Source organism: Sitophilus oryzae, unplaced genomic scaffold, assembly GCF_002938485.1.
Source record: "Sitophilus oryzae breed Bouriz unplaced genomic scaffold, Soryzae_2.0 scaffold_1058_pilon_pilon, whole genome shotgun sequence".
NCBI lineage: Eukaryota > Metazoa > Arthropoda > Insecta > Coleoptera > Curculionidae > Sitophilus > Sitophilus oryzae.
This window is the reverse complement of record NW_022145680.1, coordinates 112,992-133,433: the sequence shown is the minus strand read 5'-3', so window position 1 is coordinate 133,433 and position 20,442 is coordinate 112,992. Positions and strand designations below refer to the sequence as shown.

The following is a 20,442-nucleotide window of genomic DNA, read 5'->3' as shown; positions in this document are numbered from 1 at the left end:
CCATATGCCATATACCTAACACCTAGTCCTGCGCCCTCGTGGGGCCCCACATATAGGTATTTGTTAAGATTAAATTAAATGTTTATATAAAAAAAAAATTATATTTTAAATATACTAGCGCATCCATCATTTTGTCAAGATTGTTTAATAATTTAATAAAAATGTTAGCACATTCATCATTTTAACAAGACTTAATAATTTATCAAAAATAAAATAAAATATTAGCGTAGATGAAAAATATTATTTACTTACCACGATAGCTGTCTGTCTACATCGGCTGTTTAGGAGAAGGATACGACAACAGCTGCGAATATCAACTTCTACGCGCAAGGTAAGTACCTAAAATATTAACAATTTATTATTATTAACTAATAAGCGCTATTAGCATAAAGTAATTAAAGTTAATGATGCAATTTCCTATAAAAAACAAAGATTAAAGGAAAAAGTTTAGGTAAATAAAGTGCTATCATAGACTTCGGCAAACATCGGTTGTTATCGTAACGTGTGGTACCATTAGCAGCGTGCGCGCAAGTCCCAAATTTCTAGTTAATAGTTTATAGGATAGTTTAGCAAAAATAATAATAAAATATATACGTAATGCTAAATGATTTACTACAAAAACATAACGATTGTGAGGGGTATTGAAAATAAATTAAGAGTATTGAATCAAAACATAGATTAAATGTCAAACATCAAACACCATCTGTCATAAGTGGTATGTCAAAACCGAACATCGCGCAAGATCCAAAGTAAACAGAAAAAATTTAAAATAACGCTAAATGCTAAACTATAAAAACATAATATAATCTAAAACCCTACGTTATAAGTATATGAATGATAGAGCTCTTAACCCTATGTTATAAGTAAACAAAGTGCTGTCAAACGTCAAACATTAATAGTTTTTATAAGCGCGCCAAAAGCAACAGGGTGTGGCAGAACTATCAGTTTTCGCGCAGGTCCAAAGGTATACGAAACATTTAAAGATATGTACATAACAACTGAGGCATTGATATTCCGATGGAAAGAAAATAATTTAAGAGCATTAAACCAAAAGCTATAGGGTTTAATAAAAAAACAAAACTAAGATTAAATGTAAACGTCAAACATCGTCTGCCAAATATTGGTAGCTCTCGCGCCAAAATCAACAGGTATGGTAGTTCTTATGCGCAAGCTCCAAAATAAACAGAAAAATTTTAAAATAACGCTAAACTACAAAAACAGTAGTATTGAACCAAACCCATACACTTACACCAACACATACACTTACACCCTTCTTCTTCTTCAATATCACATTTAAGCTCTTTTCACTAAACGCACGATGAAAATACACAATAAATTTCTTGATCTACCAACGCCGTTTAAAGTTAGAAACACACTGAAACACAATGGTTGGTAGTATGACGCCATAATTGATAGGATTGTGACGAACGCCAGTACAGAGAAACAATAAAATTAATATACGAGGTGTAGCTAATTTAGTTGCTTTTATAAAGATGAACTAGTACTTTCATAATAAAGTTAATATACAGGGTGATTGCGGTATATACATGATGAGTCTTAAATAAGTGAGAATATATGGTGGTATTACGGGGGAATAAAATTAATTTAAAGGTATTGAACGAAAAAGACGAAGATAAAAAAAACCTAACCTAAACATCCTACCAAAGGTACATATACGAATTTACTGAAAAATTACTTAAACAAATCAAACGTAAAACTTAAAATATGTACTCACTAGGGTTTACTGCTATTATTATCCACATATTTGCACAACACAGTAATTTTTTAACACCATAACTGTTGGAAACAAACTAAAAAGGCTGAATGAGTGTGTTAACTGATAGCACTTCTTGATTAAAGCTATGTTTGTTGACGTTTTTTAAGTTTTTTATTGTATGATTACAAGTATTTTGTTACAAAACAATGCTGAGCGTCACCTTCTTGCTCAAGGTTTTTCAATGACAACTATGACATATATTTTACTAGAGCGGGGCAAGAAAAATAGAGCTGAGTTACATTCATGTAAAAATACAAATCGATACTTAATATAATATGATAATAATTAATAATACAAAATAACAAATAAGCATTAAACATATCGCCGCCCTTGACAAGACAAAGTCTTTCAAACAATAAGTGATATGAACTGGCTACAGATGAACAATTATTATGTAAGAGTAACAATTAATAACATCATTCAGTAGGAAGCGGACATATTTTCGCGATTGGGCGTTTAATCTTGCCACTAGCGCACTGAACGGAAACTACTCGAACTACACCATCACTTCCAGGAAAGCATTCGAGTACCCGTCCCAGCTTCCACATAAGAGGCGGTTGATTATCCTCTTTGATTATAACCAACATCCCTTCCTTGATGTTACTAGGAGTTGAGGTCTTCCATTTAGATCTAACTTGGAGCTCGTTCAAATAATCAGTCGACCATCTGCTCCAAAAATGCTGAATCATTTGCTGGATTAGTTGACGACTTTTCAGGAGATTTTCTGGCGCCTCCCGCAAGTCCCTGCTAGGAATTGATGACCCTGGTCTTCCAATAATGAAATGGAATGGAGTAAGGGGATTCAGGTCAAAGGGATCAGATGACAAAGGATACAAAGGGCGGGAGTTGAGGACAGATTCTATCTGTATCATGACTGTTGTTAATTCCTCAAAATTGAGAATTGTTTTACCAACTACACGCCTAAGGTGAGCTTTCATTGACTTAACGCCAGCCTCCCAGATGCCACCGAAATGAGGTGAAGCAGGTGGAATAAATTTCCATTGTATTCCTAAATTTGATGCCTTTGTCTATTATGGTGTTGCTATGTTCTTTAAAGAGTGTCTTAAGATCAGAGTATGCACCTACGAAATTGGTACCATTATCTGAGAGAATTACAGAGGGTTTACCTCTTCTAGCAATGAATCTATTAAGAGCATTTATGAAAGCTTCAGTGGTTAAACTAGACACTAATTCGATATGTATAGCCTTAGTTAAGAGACATACAAAAATTGCTGCATAACTCTTAATTTCTTTATATGGTCGCGTTTTTCTATCTCGAGTTGTAAAAGGGCCAGCATAATCCACACCTGTATTCTCAAACGGAAAAGAAGCTATTAGTCGTTCCTTTGGCAATGAGGCCATAACATAAGGATAAACCTTTGGTTTAACCTTAAAACAGGTGACACAGTTATGGACTACTTGTTTTACTAAATTTCTGCCATCTATTGGCCAATATTGTTCTCGTAAGGAGGATAAAAGATGCTGTTGTCCACAGTGCATTAACCTTACATGTTCATTTCTGGCAATTAATTTCGTTAAATGATGACCTTTTGGTAAGATAATCTGATGAATTCTATTTAGGGGTAAATTAGAATTTTCAAGTCTACCTCCTACACGCAATAGACCATTATTGTCAATAAAGGGTTTTAAAGAAAGAATTTTACTATTTTTATCTAGACCGATATTCTTATTTAAACATTGCATTTCTTTTGAGAAAGATTCACTCTGAGATATCTTAATTAATCTATGCAAGGCATATTTTAATTCATCAGGACTTAAGTTAGAAAAATTTCTTCTATCTATTGAAGCTTTAGAATTAGTAACAAATCTAAAACAGAATGCCACAATCCTTTGTAGCTTTGTTAAGCTAGAGAATTTTAAGAAATATTCAAAATTATTTTCATGTTTTGAGTGCAGCGTGATTGTTTGTTTACGAATTTCGGGTATTTCTGTGTTGAGGGTAGGTTCTGAACTATCAATAAAATGAGAAATGTCCTTTTGCATTAACCATGGAGGTCCACACCACCATAAGCTAGAATCTAAGATAAGTTTTGGAGTCACTCCACGGGATATTAAATCTGCGGGATTATCAGAAGATTTAACATAGTGCCAAGTAGAGACATTAGATAATGATTGTATTTCAGCTACCCTGTTGGAAACATAAGTTTTCCATCGTTGTGGAACGGATCTTATCCATGCAAGAGTTATAGTTGAATCAGAATATAAAAATATATTAGAAGGAGTAAGAGTTAAGGCTTCGGTTGTTTTGTGCAGTAATTGCGCTAACAAAAGAGCTGCGCTTAACTCTAAACGAGGTAGAGATAAGAATTTTATTGGAGCAACACGAGATTTTGCGCAAAGGAGTCTTACTTGTATCTGATCAGACTTTACTGAGCGGACATAAATACAAGCACCATAAGCTCTTTCGGACGCGTCGGCAAAACCATGTATCTCAATAAAATCGTAATTAGGTAAAATAACATGACGAGGTATTCTTAGCAAGTTTAATTCATGAAGATCGTTAATAAAATGTAACCATAAGGTATGTAAATCGGATGGCAACGATTCATCCCAAGAGATAGCCGATTGCCATAAAATCTGAAGGAGGATTTTGGCTTTGATTACTACAGGAGATAGTAGGCCAAGAGGATCAAAAATTTGGGACGTAATTGATAGTATCGAACGTTTGGTTACAGTTAAGTTGTTATCTAAGTGTTGGATAGAATATTTAAGAATATCTGAATTAGAATCCCAAACAATGCCTAAAGTTTTGTTATTCGTAGATTCTTTGTCAAGAAATATGTCATGATTATTTTCTAAATCATCTTTTGATAGAAGACAACGAGTATTAGTTGTCCATTTTCTTAAATTAAATCAACACTACTTAGGATTGAAGTTATATCGTCTTTAAGCGATTGAAGAGTGGAAAGAGAGTCGTGTCCGGTTAGCAAGTCGTCAACATAAAAATCGTGTTCAATAGCATTACTAGCTAAAGGATTTGTAGCTTGATAGTCAATGGACAATTGCTTCAGGCACCTTGTCGCTAAATATGAGGCCGACCCAGTGCCGTAAGTTACGGTATTTAGTTCAAAACAAGATATCTCATCACTTGGGTCATTTCTCCAAAAGATTCTATGATATTTTTTGTCATCCTGGTGCAATAAAATCTGCCTATACATTTTTTCAATATCTGCAGCAATCACATAAGTGTGCTGTCTGAATCTTAAGATGATAGAAAAAAGATCATCCTGTATATTTGGACCTGTGTATTGAACATCATTTAGCGAGAGTCCAGAATCACTTTTACTTGATCCATCAAATACAACACGCAGTTTAGTTGTGGCACTTGATGTTTTGATAACACAATGGTGCGGAAGATAGAATGAATTTGCTTCATTATTTATGTCTGAAGATATTTTTTGCATGTGGCCAAGATTTTCATATTCCAGTATAAATTTTTTATAATCTACCGCAAGTTCAGAATTTCTAACAAGTTTTCTTTCCACGCTATTAAATCTTTTTAATGCCGTAGTACTAGAATCGCCAAGATTAGAGAGATTTTCTCGAAAAGGTATTTTAACAATAAACTTGCCACTTGAATCTCTGGTTGTAGTGCTTTGAAAATGAGTTTCAACCAGCTGTTCTTCAGGCGTAAATCTATCGCAAGAAGCGATCTCCTCTTGCTCCCAGAATCTTGCTACCTGTTTTTCCAAACGCGAGGATTCCAGATTAAAATAGCTTAATGTTTTGGAAACATTTTTTTGGAGGTAGTTCTTAGGGATAATATTACAATTTCCAGTTATTACCCAACCCAAATGAGTTTTCTGCAGTGATGGACAATTTAAACCTAACGATAATTGTCCAATGCACAACAGATTCCAAAAAATGGTAGCTCCAAGCAAGATGTCGATATTTCCAACTTTATTAAAACTAGGATCTGCCAATCTGATGTGACTAGGGATATTAAGATGAGAGTAATCAAAAGAAACCATGGGCAAGGGTTCAGTTATAGATTTCAAAACTAAACAAGATAAATTAGTTTTAAAACTATTATGGATGGATCGAATAGTTATATTAGTTTTAAACTTTATGGAGGATGCCTGACTGCTTAAGCCCATTATCATGGTTTTTGATTCATATAAAGGTACCCCTAATTTATGACAAAGTTGTTCAGTCACGAAATTTGATTGGGAACCAGAGTCTAACAGGACTCTACAGGTATGAAAAACACCGTTCACGTCAGGAACCTCAACCAAAGCAGTAGCTAGAAGAACTTGTTTTAAGTTGGTGTTTTTAGATGTCTGATATGAGGATAATGCAGATGATGTTTCAAGATTACTAACCTCAGACGTGCTAGGATTTGAAGAATTTATAGGAGGTTCAGAGGATGAAATCTTGTCGAGTCTTTCAATATGAAGCAATGTATGATGTTTGCGATTGCATTTTCTACAACCTGTAGATCGACAATCTTTAACTAAATGGTTAGTTCGTAAGCAATTTAAACAAAACTTATGTTTATAAGCCTCATTTATTCTCTCCTGAATTGAGAGTTTTAAATAATCAGGGCAATTATAAATATTATGGGAATTCTGACAAAAGATACATTTGAAGTTGGTGGATGAAAAGTAAGAATTGCTTTGAGCTGTATTTTTAATTGGTTTCTGAACCCTTTTAGCTATTTTAGTTATAGAGTGCGGATCTCTATCTGGAGTAGTTATGCTCAAAGATTCTAAGATACTGCAGCGATTTTTCAAAAAGGCCATTAAGTTTTCATATGTTGGAAGAGTGTCTTGAGCTTGGTATTGTTCCCATTCTGTTTTAGTGTGTGAATCGAATTTCTGACTTACAATATATATCAACAACGAATCCCAATGATCCACACCTTGTCCCAAAGCCTTTAAACAACGTATGTTTTTATTAACTGTATCCGAAAGATTTCTTAACTCGAAATGAGATCCATTGCGTATAGGGGGTAAGTCAACAATTTGTTTAATGTGATTATTTATGATAATTTTCTTGTTTTCAAACCTGTCACGTAAAATTTGCCAAGCTATAGGATAATTTAAAATCGTAACTTCTAAAGACTCTATGATGTCTGATGCCTCATGTTTCAAACAAGATTTTAAGTAGTAAAATTTTTGAATTGTTGTTAAGGCAGGATTAGAGTCAATTAAAGATTTAAATGTGTCATTAAAACTAACCCATTCATTGTATTTTCCTGTAAATATTGGTAAATTTAAATTAGGAAGCTTGATATTAAATTGTGTATCCTGAACCAAAGGTGCATTGCTAATAGCTTGATTTAACTCTTGAGAGGGATTATAGCTGTTTAAATAAGATTTAACAAGAGAAATTATATCATAATACTTATCTTCAAATGCTTCACGCTCAGATAAACTTTTTGTTAATATGTCTTCCTCATAAGATGGTACATCAACATCTGAAGATACATTTTAAAAGAATAAGCATCACTTTCATCTTGAATGCGATTAAAATTATCTAATAAATCCGTGGCATTACTTAGCCTGTCATTAATTTGATTAAATTTATATTCGTCAATAGGATCACTTTTGATTTTTTGATAAAAGTTAATTAATCGAGTTAGACTACCTTTTAAATTTGCTCTCGCTCTAGTTAAGTCAGCAATATATATAAATTTTGATGATTTAAAATGATACAAATAGAATTAGGATTAGATAAGCTAAGCTAGGATAGGATAATAGGATGGACTTACGATTAGCTTCTTCTCAGGTTCAAGCCTCTATTGTATATAGGATAAACTTCTGAATGATAGGGTAGGCTTCTAACTTTGTAGGCCTTGTCTGACTTCTAGGTTATACTGTCTTTTTCTGTGATTTTCAGGACTTACTTCATCCGGCTCGAAGGACCAATGATAACTGATAGCACTTCTTGAATAAAGCTATGTCTGTTGACGTTTTTTTAAGTTTTTTATTGTATGATTACAAGTATTTTGTTACAAAACAATGCTGAGCGTCACCTTCTTGCTCAAGGTTTTTCAATGACAACTATGACATATATTTTACTAGAGCGGGGCAAGAAAAATAGAGCTGAGTTACATTTATGTAAAAATACAAATCGATACTTAATATAATATGATAATAATTAATAATACAAAATAACAAATAAGTATTAAACAGAGTGCTTAAAATTATTGTTTTTCTATAAACGGTTGTTGCTGATAAGGTCGTAACAAATACAGGTTTTGGAGTCTAAAAAAGAATATTTATATAATAAACAATATAAAATTATTATACAGGGTGTAGCTAATTTAGTTAGTTGCTTTTATAATAATATACAGAGTGTAACTTAAATTATAAAAACAATCTTAAGCCCCAGCGCCACATCAAGGCATAGCTACATTGCTGGGGACACATTCGCACAACCTTTCACTCCAAACAAATTACTATGAGTAGGCAGCACGAGCACTAATCTAAAAATTAATCCAGACGGCTCTTTAATTCGCCAGTAGGTACGAACAGAAAATCTAGGTGGTTATTTCACCAAAAATTAGTATATAGGCAGCACCAGCACTAATCTAGAACTTAATCCAGAAGGCTGTTTAATTCGCCAATAGGTACGAATACTAAATCTAGGTGGTTCATTATTTTACCCAAAATGAGTATATAGGCAGTACCAACACAAATCTAAAGTTTCGACTCTTTAATTCACCTAAATTATACATTCATAGTGTTTAACTAATAATTTGTTTTTAATTATACTCATGCACACGCCATTGAGGGTGTGCCAGTTGTAGTGTAATGAAAATTTTGGAATCGATTTCCAGTGACTTCGTCTACTGGCTTGAAATTTTTTGACAGATGAATTTGACAGATAAAATTTCTGACAGATTAATGTTTCAGCCAATAGAATTACTGGAAATCTATTCAAGGTCATTACGCCGTTACGCCGATACGCCGTTTTTAGGATAGTGTGGCTGCACCCTCACACACACAGACATGTAACGTTTTTAGTTCGTTACATGTCTTTTTTATATATAATATATGATGTCTGGCCTATCATCACCGGATTCCGTATCGTTCAGGCCTGATGATTTATTTGGTACGCTTGAACGATATTTTTACGTTCCCTCAGTCGCCAACCCTGCTATCGTTTCACTGTTCTGTGGAGGCGCGCGCTGTCAAGTTCCTTTCAAGACGCTTCTCCGTACTTAACCTCACTTTTTGTCTAGCCTCAGGACAGACTGTCACCTTCAGAGCCCTGCTTTTAGAAATGGTGATTATTTAAATCTTGCTGTATAATCTTAATCAGCTGCCATTTCGAAGCTACAGGTAAAGATGAGATATTATCCTTTTAGATTCGATATTATTACTGCATATCTTTAGGGTAGAGTTACGGATGTCCCAACTTGTATTTGTATTTGGCTGGCACGTTGGCGTCCCTTTGCTTTTGTCCTCCAGAATGTCATTTGGAAGAAAGGACAGATTATTTATTATTTATTGAGCCCTCAGAAGTATTTCGAGGTAGGTTCATTTTGTTTATTAGACGGTGTTTGATTTTAAACAAGAGTTTCGTGTTCTTAGGGTCTTACGGACGGACATTGTTTTACGGACAAGTGTCCAAGGTATGGACTATTTTTCAAGGTCCTAGTAGTGTTTTCCTGTGCCACTATCTTATGGACGGATGTCCCATGGACAAGTGTCCCCAGTAGGGATTGATTTGTCTTTACACATAGAGTGCCCCAGCGTGGATGTGGCTTGAGCCCCGTGCTGCTTCACCCCCATTTCTAAGCCTGAGTCGATCGCCGACAGACAGTACAGAGATGCTAGACCTCCTCGCGCTGCTACTGTTCTACATTGTTGAAGCAGGGTTACATAAAAAGAACAGATAAGTGTAGATTTCATTTTGTTCTAGTTTTCATGTTTTGGATTTTCTATATTTTCAGTCTTAAACAGTAACGTATATTTTAAATAATATCGTACAGACTATTATTAGTGGTTAGATTATTAAGAACATTTATGTCGATTCAGTAGTTACAATGTGATTTAGATTTTAGGTTTCATTATATTACATCTTGTAATAGTATTACTTTCTATAGATTATTATTGCGCTATATTAACAGATGAATAACGAGACATAGATTCTAGAATCTACAGGTTGCAACATATCAGATTTAATACCGCATAAAATTTAACAATTTAAATAAAGTAATGCAACTTTTCTTATATTTTCTATAACGTTACACGCATTGTATTTTTTCATAGTCTTTTCATAGAACATATTTAATATTATTTACATACATAGTTTTACTCAACAAATAACCACTATAATAATTATTAAAATTGTACAATGCTATTTACCATCAGAATTCATCATGAATAATTATATCATTAGTTTTAAGTATTATCATATTATACAACTGTGTTTTCTTTTCTCTGTACCTGGCGCCCAATATCTATATATATCTTTTGTTTATTATTGATTAATCTTTCTCTCTAGTGAAATACCTTATCCACGACTGCTCTCCGATGAAAAGCTGCTGTTCGCAGTGGTAGTTGCTTAAAAAACGCTACACTTAATTTGGCACCCATAAGCGTGGGGCCTCGAGAAAAATAAACAACCTTTAATTTGACACTTTATTGTTTTAGTTTGACAGTCAGACTGTTTTATTTTTTACTCGTAATGTATTTCACTGGAGTCTGACAATTTTTCTTATTAATTTTCTTACATTAATTTTTGTAGTTTAATCTTTTTTGGCATGATACAGAGGAGGAAAAAGTTGTTGTTTTCTTGGTACGATTTAAGACTGAAGTTTTTATTCTCTTTCTTATTTTTGATATTTCTATTTATTATTATTTGGGTCTATGGAATTTGGACAATTTCATATAACGGAGATGTGTCAGCTGTGTGTTTTGATATTTATGATATTTTGATATATTTTTGAACCTGGTATACAGGGCGGTCAAGATTTAATGCTTGGACCTGAACTTTCTTTGGGTTTAAATTTTTTTTAATAGTTGTTTAAATTTTTTTCTTGGTAGATAAACTTGAAAGTTTATCTATTGTTGGGACTTCCTTATACAGGGTGGTCAATACTTTTTTGTGACTTTGAAATTTTTTAAATTTCAAGGTTTTTGACATTTGATAAAGTTTGAAACTTTATATTTACAGACATTTTGGTTTGTATTTTTCCCTATACAGGGTGGACAAGCATTAAATTTTCGACTTTGATTTTTTTATATCTCTAGGTGTTTGAAATTTGATATAAATTTTAAACGTTATTCTTAGCTGAGATTACTATTTGATAATTTTACTATACTGTGTGGTCACAACTTGATCATTTTGATTTTGTTTGTGTTGATTAATTGATTGCAACTAATTTTACAAGTTTTTGTGATTATTGATAACTGTTAGGGCGAGCTGCTAAACTTACATTTAGGGTTATTTTTTTGTATAGAAGTACGTTAGAGTTAATCTCATCTCGTTTATTGTTTAGTTTACCTTCAGGTTTCTATGCCAATGTTTTTTATGCCAATATTTTTATTTAGTATCGCATTCACTATGTTTCACCATCTGAACCTTCAGTGTTGTCAGTTCTATCGACAGTTGTTAGACTGTCCTGTTTGGTACTTTAGGTACATTTTGAGTTTTTTTGTCATGACAGTTATACTAGGACTGTTATGTTGATACAGGAAGTGTATCCTTGAGTTTTTTGAGTGTATGGCGAGGGTGACTTGTCATATTTGATACGTGAGGTATTGTTTTGTTTTCTTTTGACAGCCGTGTCAAAGGAATGTTTGGTACTTGTTCTGTTATGATAGTTGCCGAATAACTTTTCATACAGACATTTACCGTTTAGTGATTTAATGTCAGGAGGACATTAAATTTTTTGCAGTGTTGCAGACGACATATGCGGGAGCACTTGTCGTATTTATGGTTTACAGTTAGCAGGATGCTTCTGTGAACATTTTGGTTGTTAATGATTTTTTTTGGAGAAGTCCAAGATCATTAACGTATTGTCATCATTTGATATGATGATTGTTTTTGAGTTATTTGAGCGATTTAGCGCTTGTGACTCAAGTTTATGGAGGATTGACGTTTGACATTTCTGTTCTCGGATTCTGTTGCCTGGTTTTAATAGTTTTTACTAGATCTGATAGCCAATGCAGTGTTTCCGAAGAATATATCTGTGTCAAAATGCGTCAATAGTTTGAGTTTAGTTGGAGTTCTAGTTTTCTCGTTATTTGGAGAGATATTTTTTTGATGACACTTGTGTCATGTTCAGATCTTTTTGTATTGTGAGATATTTTTGTCTTGGTGACATCTATATCATTTTTAGTTTTTTTAGTGAATTTTGGCAGTGTCTGTATGGTATGTGCAGATGCATTGAGTTTTTTAGCGGCGGGCATAGCGAGATGATGATTGCTCTGTTTTATTAGTTTTTCTGGTTTTTTAGTCCAGGTGTATTGTTTCGCGAGCAATTACACCACTTTTTTGGTTTAGAATAACTATCAGTGAGATAGTTATTAGTTTGGTTTTGCCCGATGAGTTGTCATGGAGACAATTTCATCATTTTAGTCCCTTATGTATAGTTTGGTTTAGCTCGTTAGTTTTACTTAGCCCTACAGGTTACTTGCGTTTGGCAATTGTGATTTTTTTGAGTCTGGCTTTGAGCAGTGTCGTGTTTGACATTTTTGTGATTTTTGACTTTACAGTTTTCTGTAAGTCTTTGAGTTTGTTTGATTGTCATTTTTAGATGTATTTTTTTTTGTTTCGATCTATGGCTATTACCTAGCCTATGGTCGTGGTTTGTGGCCTTGTGGCCTGTATCCGCTCTATTATGGTGGGCGAGTTGAGTAAAAGCTACTGGTTGGTTGCTGTATACTCAACAGTAAAGAATAGCCATGTACGGGTTCCTCGTGACGGTAAGAGTCCGTCAAATGCCACCGTAGTATGTGGTAAGTCTCAAAACATCGAGAGTGTCGGAAATTATTTCCGAACACCTTATCCACATACTACGTATATGGTATTGCGTGTGTGGTGTTGTATGGGTGATGTTACGTATGTGGTACTACGTGAATAGTATTACGTATGTGGTATTACCTGTATAGTATTACTTTATCGTAATACCTATTTAATAGGTTTTACTTCGGTAAGTAAAACTTATATTTATTCATTTTATTAAATTGATTTGATTATTATTTTGATTTTGATTCGAGATACCTGTTAGGGTTCCGTCGCATTTGCTTGACAGGGCGTTGACCTTCCGTCTACTACCCTAGGCGATGCGTATTTTGTTTTTTTTCTCTCTGAGCTAAGGCTCAGAAGGTTTTTAGTTGTATTTTTTTATGTAGAGTCATTTTGGAGTATCGTTATAGATATGCTCTATTTATCCCATTTTATTTGATGTACACTACAGTGCATCCCCTCATGCTGACAGATGTAGGGTATTTTTTCATATTCATTTCATTTTTATCTTTCTTTACAGTTCTGTCTCTTGGTGATTATCTCTGGTTTTTGTTGTTGTTGGTTCCAGTCACTGCGTTGGAGAGAAGGGTTGAGCTAGTGCAAATTTTGTTGAGGTGTTTATGCTCGGTTAGCCTTCTTCAGCCTCTGTTGCTTTAGTCTGTAATTCCTTGTCTGACGTTGTTAGTATGATACATTCCGTTTGAGAGAAGGCTTGAGCTGGAACAGTATATTTGTCTGGTTGTCTTGGTCTTGTAGTACCGACCGTCAACCTTTAACTGCTCTAGTTCCATATAATTCCTTGTCTGGCGTTGTTAGTATTGTTCATTCCGTCCGAGAGAAGGTTTGTACTTGCACAGTAAATTTGATTGGTTGTTTTGGTTTTAGGTTACCGGCCGTTATATACCTCTATCTGCTCTAGTATTGTAGTGTTCCTTCTCTGGCGTAGTTGGTCTGACATGAACTAGAATGTTGGTTTCAGAAACTATCACCAAGGTTATAAACCGAGACGTATCGATACCATGAATGGATCGACGTTCTCTTTAATTATTGTTGAGTCGCGTTGTTTTAAAACATAGCGTATTTTGGAGTCTACACTTGTCTAGCCTGAGTTATCGATAATTTACACCTATATCGGTATAAAACACCTAACTATAGCAGTATTTATTAATCTTGCGTACCATACTAGCAGATGTACCTCCGTATTTTTTATTTTTTTTTATTTTAGCGAACAGTGGCTCGAGTATCTCTGTACTTTACGGCGTATCCAGTGACCACTGACTTTAGTAATTTTAAACCTTTGGTTTTTTTATCTCCTGCGTCATATATTCTTTACCGGTATTTGTCGTTTTTTTTGATTTGCCGTTTCCTTTTTGAGAACCTGATCAATTTTCAAATGGGTTTCGTCTATTCTGAAATTTACGATGTGGTTTTCTTTTGATTTTTTTTACCATCTCCAGATTTGTGAAAAAGAAAGTGTACCTTACAGGTCCATTTCTTTTCTTTTCGGAGGAGGGCAGTGTAACGTTTTTAGTTCGTTACATGTCTTTTTTGTATATAATATATGATGTCTGGCCTATCATCACCGGATTCCGTATCGTTCAGGCCTGATGATTTATTTGGTACGCTTGAACGATATTTTTACGTTCCCTAGTCGCCAACCCTGCTATCGTTTCACTGTTCTGTGGAGGCGCGCGCTGTCAAGTTCCTTTCAAGACGCTTCTCCGTACTTAACCTCACTTTTTGTCTAGCCTCAGGACAGACTGTCACCTTCAGAGCCCTGCTTTTAGAAATGGTGATTATTTAAATCTTGCTGTATAATCTTAATCAGCTGCCATTTCGAAGCTACAGGTAAAGCTGAGTTATTTTCCTTTTAGATTCGATATTATTAGTGAATATTTTTAGGGTAGAGTTACGGATGTCCCAACTTGTATTTGTATTTGGCTGGCACGTTGGCGTCCCTTTGCTTTTGTCCTCCAGAATGTCATTTGGAAGAAAGGACAGATTGTTTATTATTTATTGAGCCCTCGGAAGTATTTCGAGGTAGGTTCATTTTGTTTATTAGACGGTGTTTGATTTTAAACAAGAGTTTCGTGTTCTTAGGGTCTTACGGACGGACATTGTCTTACGGACAAGTGTCCAAGGTATGGACTATTTTTCAAGGTCCTAGTAGTGTTCTCTTGTGCCACTATCTTATGGACGGATGTCCCATGGACAAGTGTCCCCAGTAGGATTGATTTGTCTTACACATAGAGTGCCCCAGCGTGGATGTGGCTTGAGCCCCGTGCTGCTTCACCCCCATTTCTAAGCCTGGATCGCCGACAGACAGTACAGAGATCTAGACCTCCTCGCGCTGCTACTGTTTGAAGCAGGGTTACATAAAAGAACAGCTAAGTGTATATTTAAGTTCTAGTTTTGCATTTAACATCTAAAATGTTTTCAGTCTTAAACAGTAACGTACATTTTAAACAATAGCGTACAGACTATATTTAGTGGTTAGATTATTAAGGATATTTATGTCGATGCAGTAGTAAAAGTGTGATTTAGATTTTAGATTTCATAATATCACGCATTGTAATAGTATTACTTTCTATAGACATTATTATTACGCTATACTAACAGATGAATAACGAGATAGATTCTAGAATCTACAGGTTGCAACACATCTGATTTAACACCGTATAAATTTAACAATTTAAATAAAGTAATGCTACTTTTCCTATATTTTCTATAACGTTACACGCATTGTATTTTTTCATAGTCTTTTCATAGAACATATTTAATATTATTTACATACATAGTTTTACTCAACAAATAACCACTATAATAATTATATTAATTGTACAATGCTATTTACCATCAGAATTCATCACGAATAAATATAGTCATTAGTTTTAAGTATTATGAAGTATTATACAACTGTGTTTTCTTTCTCTGTACATGCCTGGCGCCCAATATCTATATATCTTTTGTTTATTATTATTGATTAATTTTCTCTCTAGTGAAATACCTTATCCACGACTGCTCTCCGATGAAAAGCTGCCGTTCGCAGTGGTAGTTGTTTAAAAAACGCCACAGACATACATATAAAATAAACTGAGTATCCATTATGGAGCAATGTCCATGAGGCAAAGTCTGAACTGACCCCTTAATTAGATGTCTCTTATCGTCATGGGGACTTAACCCAATTTTAGATTGTTTACAGTATAGAGATCATGCTTACTAGATCGTATTAATGTCTGTGAAATTATCTTTTCAATACAACTCTCTAAACAATCAATATTATCTTCAAAAGCAATTTTTTTATTAATAACAGCTTTTTTAACTCCCTTAATATTTTTAGTTACTCCTATGTTTTTCAAATAATTTTCAATTTCCAGCTTTTCTTCACTTTTACTTTTTAGCTCAAATTCTTTTTGTTCTAGCTCCATAGGTGTATAATATAATTTCGCTGCATACATTTTGGATCGAAGGCCAACAAAATGAGTCATAATACGTCCGTTATTTTCATCCTTCATCATACCGAGAGCTTTTTTATTTGCTTTCGGAATACTATAAATATTATCTGGAGAGTAGTCGCTGGTGTCAAAGTACAGCGAACAATCTCATTTCATTACGTCATAGACGTCTTGATTTTTAATTTCATAAATCAGTGAATCGGTGTCAGTATACAGAACGGTACAACCAGAAAAAGACCTTTTCATATAGCAATTATTAATGGAAATCGTAAATTGTGGTTTTCGTTAAATCCAAAATACACATTCCCACATAAATTGGTTTATTAAAATATATTTCAGATTTAGATAATTCAATTATTATGTTTTCATTAATTATGGTACTGCTTTTAAATTCAGGCCGCGAAATTAACGATTCCGCCCCATATCGACCTTCCCACATAGTTACTAATTTAATAGATGAATGCTTCCGGATATTTTCCATGGTTTTCCCAAACACAGCGTTGTTCATCAATTTAAACAAATTCTTTTCAAAATCATTTTTCGAAGCTTGCCTGAGCCGAGTGTTTAAATCAAAATAGGATTTTAACCAGGGAGACTGATTAAATTCTAAAACACGATGAATTTTTATTACTCTGACTCCTAAAGCTAAAGCTTGTTGTAAATTTTTATAGTGAACAACATATTCTTTTTATTATTTAAAGTAGCTAATAATTTAGAATTTTTAGACCCTTTAGGTATATCGTGTTTAGGACAAGGGGGTAGATCAGAAAAGAAATCATGTAGTTCGTTAGGAATCTGTAAATCAACTTCTAATATATTGCCTTTATTTGACTCATTGGTGATATTCTGTATATTTAAATTTGAAATTTCATTTTCGTTAAGCCATTTAAAACCGCCATATGGAAGATATTGTGACATGGCCCATCCATATTGATTATTAATATCGAAATACATAAGATAGGTTTCTTCTTTAGAGGGATCGTACGATGGAATGTACTTATTATTCGCTTCGGCGTATCTTTTCGAGCATTGACTTAAACCACCCCGAATTCCTTTTTCTATAAATAGAATTTGGTCAATATCAGTTAGAAGTTCAAGTTTTAGATGATCAGACTTCCACATTTGAAATAACATACATTGCCATGCATACCCAGGGAGAGTATACGAATGAGCGGGATCCAAAGTGTAACTTTTATGGGATCTAGTTCTAAAAACTGTTCAAAGATATCAGCCAGTAAAATAATGTCTATTTTCATATACAGTTCAGAATAATCACGCATACTTTGACATTTAAAAATATTCCAAACTTTTTGAGCATGTGCATAATCTTTATTGTTGATATATGAATCATTTACCCCCACGGGTGTCTCCACCTTGTCGTGGTGGGGGGGCTTAAGTGTTTCAATGATTCTAAGAGCCTTTATTATAAAGGTCATAGGAGAGAAGCATACAAAGAGAGACACAACAAAACAAGAATGGAGGATAAAACTAAGGAAACACTACCCCAGGTGGGTACCGGTAAAACCGGAGAATCCCACTCCTTGGAAAAGGACAGTCCCACGGATTCTGGGGGGGACAACCATCCATTTGTTGTTTATACCATAGAAGACCTACCAGAGCATTCTAAAGAAAATCCTTTTGAAAGAAGAGATTCTATAAAGCGAACACCACCGAGATGCAGGACATTTTCCCTTCCGGGTGAAATTACATTTCAGGATGTGCAAAAGAACCTAACACCTTGGAGCCAATCAAGTAAAAGAAAAAGAGTTGAACAAAACCCTGAAGAAGACAGAAATCTTAAAACTAGAGGTTATAATTTTAAGAAAACTATAAACTGTATTATAAGGGAGACAAACAAATTAAATAAGATAATTGGGGATATGTATAAACCCAAACAAGGAATAAAAGATATTGCTTCCCAATTATACCTTTATACGGAACAGTTGCAAAGTAAAAACCTAATGGAATGGTTAGACGACGCAATTCTAAATGAAGAAAAGTCAGAAAAAACATTATCGATGGCTACTGAAATAGAAACTTTAAAGAAAAACCTGTATCAAAGAGAACAACAAATTTCAGAACTCACAAGGAAAAGAACAACAAAAAATGCGAAAATTGTAAACAAGTGGAAGAAAAATTAATAGAACAAGAAAAATTACTAGGACAAAGAAAATATGAAGACTACGTAGCCATTACTGAAGAAACCTGGAACCGGAAAGTCTTCTCAAAAGTAAAAGCAATCGACGGTAAAATATATGATGCCCCGCCTAACACAGATGTCATATTATCATGCAGTGCTAATTTAAATTCAAAATGGAAAACGGTAGACGAAGCCATAAAGAGATTCGATGGTATACAAGGTATCCTTGCTCAAAATAAATCGGAAGGCGAGGTCGCCTTAATGACATGTAGCAGGGGATTTCCAAATGAGCAAGGAATTATGAAATATATAACTAGAGGCATACACTACCCTATTATTATAGGCCAGCATCCTAGAGAACAAGAAGGTCTATCTTATGAACCGTTATAGCTAGACAGTTGAAATTTTCACAGATAATGTATCTATGTTGCCGCTATAAGAACAAATACTAAAAACATAATTAAATAAATTCTTATAAATAAAAAAGTACTTTCACTAAACATTATCTTTTAAGTAAGAATTTTACATAGAATCTTTCAAGTCCTCGGTGGCCGCGTGTTTAAAGCGTTAGGACTTTACGCTGCTATGACGTTGGAGCCGTAGTAAGGCAGGTTCGAATCCTAGTCAAGGCGTTTTTTTTAATCGTTTTTTATTTACTTTTTACATATTTTTACATATTTATTTTTACTTTTCACATATTTATTACTGATTCATACAATTTTTAGTAATGTGTTTCTTAATTTTTTTAAATTACTTATACGCGCATTCAAAATTTCAGCTAAATCGGAAAAAAAGTTTATAATAATATAGTGTCATAATGAATGGTACGGAACCCTTCGTACTTTATTTACCTAAACTTTTTCCTTTAATCTTTGTTTTAAAGGACCCGAAACTGCAGTATCAAAATTTGAATATTTTTTACGGTTTCCTAGATACCCTAAAGAAACTTACAACCAAAATGGTTTGGTTTGGTTTGGTACAGGGTGGGTCAAATTCGACGCTTTTAAATGGAAACACCTTTTTCCATAGGAGATAGACGAAAACTAATATCGGTATCTGGAGCTCAATTTTTGTCAAAAATATGATGGTGAAAACCACATATCGATATCTGTTACCGTTTCGGAGTTACGGGGTGTTTTTCAAAAATATGCATTTTTAACAAATCGCTGTAACTTTTTTGCTATGAAAATTTTGTATTTTTATGAAAACATTTCCAAAGCACCTTTTTACGTAAAATTTAATGGTTTAAGTATAATTTTTTTAAACTTAATAATTAAGAATTATCAACAGAAAATTTGATTTTTTATATGGGCCACCCTGTATATTTTTAATTTATTGAAAAGAATTTAAAATTACCTTACCAAAAATATAACACTTATACACTTGAACTTGATAACACTTGATATTTTGCTCGATGCCTCTTCGAGATGTAGAGTATATAACAATTCGGCCGCTTTAAATAAGTAGGCTTTGAACGCCACCGGCTGTAATGCAAAAAATTCTGGCTGTGAGCATCAATTAAAACGAAAATAATATTTACTATGAGAGATGCAGAATTTTATAACAATTTAAAATATATTTAACCAACATCAACACATTTAAATTATATCTAATAACAATCAAAATAAATAGCAAACCAAGACATGAGATTTTGCTACAGGTGTTCGACATATTGACCGTCTTCTGTTATGGACAGACGGAGCAGTTTTGGAACATTTCTCGCGGAATTCATTAACTCAGTGGGGGTGAAAGATACCCTCTCATAACTTCTAAGTATTTCTAATTCTTGTCTAGATTATACGGAATAATCTTCTTAAGGTGCCGTGCAGATTCCTGCGTAGGCGTTCATCTTTTTCTTCCTCATCAGATTGTTCTATTAACTACAGCGACTTGGAGTGCTTGGAAGTCCTGTATGCCTGTCCAATGACGAATATTTCTCAACCAGGATAGCTTCCTTCGGCCTATTATTTGCCCCCTTCTATTTTGCCCTGGAGAATCAGACGCTGAAAGTGATAGCGTTCTCCACGTAGTATGTGTCCCAAATAGGCTATTTTCCTCTTCTTGATTATTTCGAGTTCACGTTGCTCCAGACCAGCTCCTCTAAGAATGTCTTCATTCCTCAC

At 34.0% G+C, this 20,442-nt stretch overlaps 1 protein-coding gene across 1 annotated transcript; it reads right to left on the bottom strand.

Moving 5' to 3' along the window:
• Positions 1-2,719: 2,719 nt before the first annotated feature.
• LOC115875571 lies at positions 2,720-16,182 on the bottom strand. Its single transcript, XM_030891082.1, has 3 exons — positions 16,119-16,182; positions 4,662-7,217; positions 2,720-4,602 (listed from the first exon to the last, which is right to left on the bottom strand). The coding sequence occupies exons 1-3, from the start codon at positions 16,180-16,182 to the stop codon at positions 2,720-2,722; spliced, it is 4,503 nt and encodes a 1,500-aa protein (XP_030746942.1).
• Positions 16,183-20,442: the final 4,260 nt, after the last annotated feature.

Coding starts and splice junctions, on each gene's coding strand:
- LOC115875571 (XM_030891082.1), bottom strand. CDS start 16,182: ATGTATGCAGCGAAATTATATTATACACCTATGGAGCTAGAACAAAAA. Junction 7,218..16,118: donor AAAAGAATTTGAGCTAAAAA/GTAAAAGTGAAG, acceptor ATGTATCTTCAG/ATGTTGATGTACCATCTTAT. Junction 4,603..4,661: donor CGATATAACTTCAATCCTAA/GTAGTGTTGATT, acceptor TTCTATCAAAAG/ATGATTTAGAAAATAATCAT.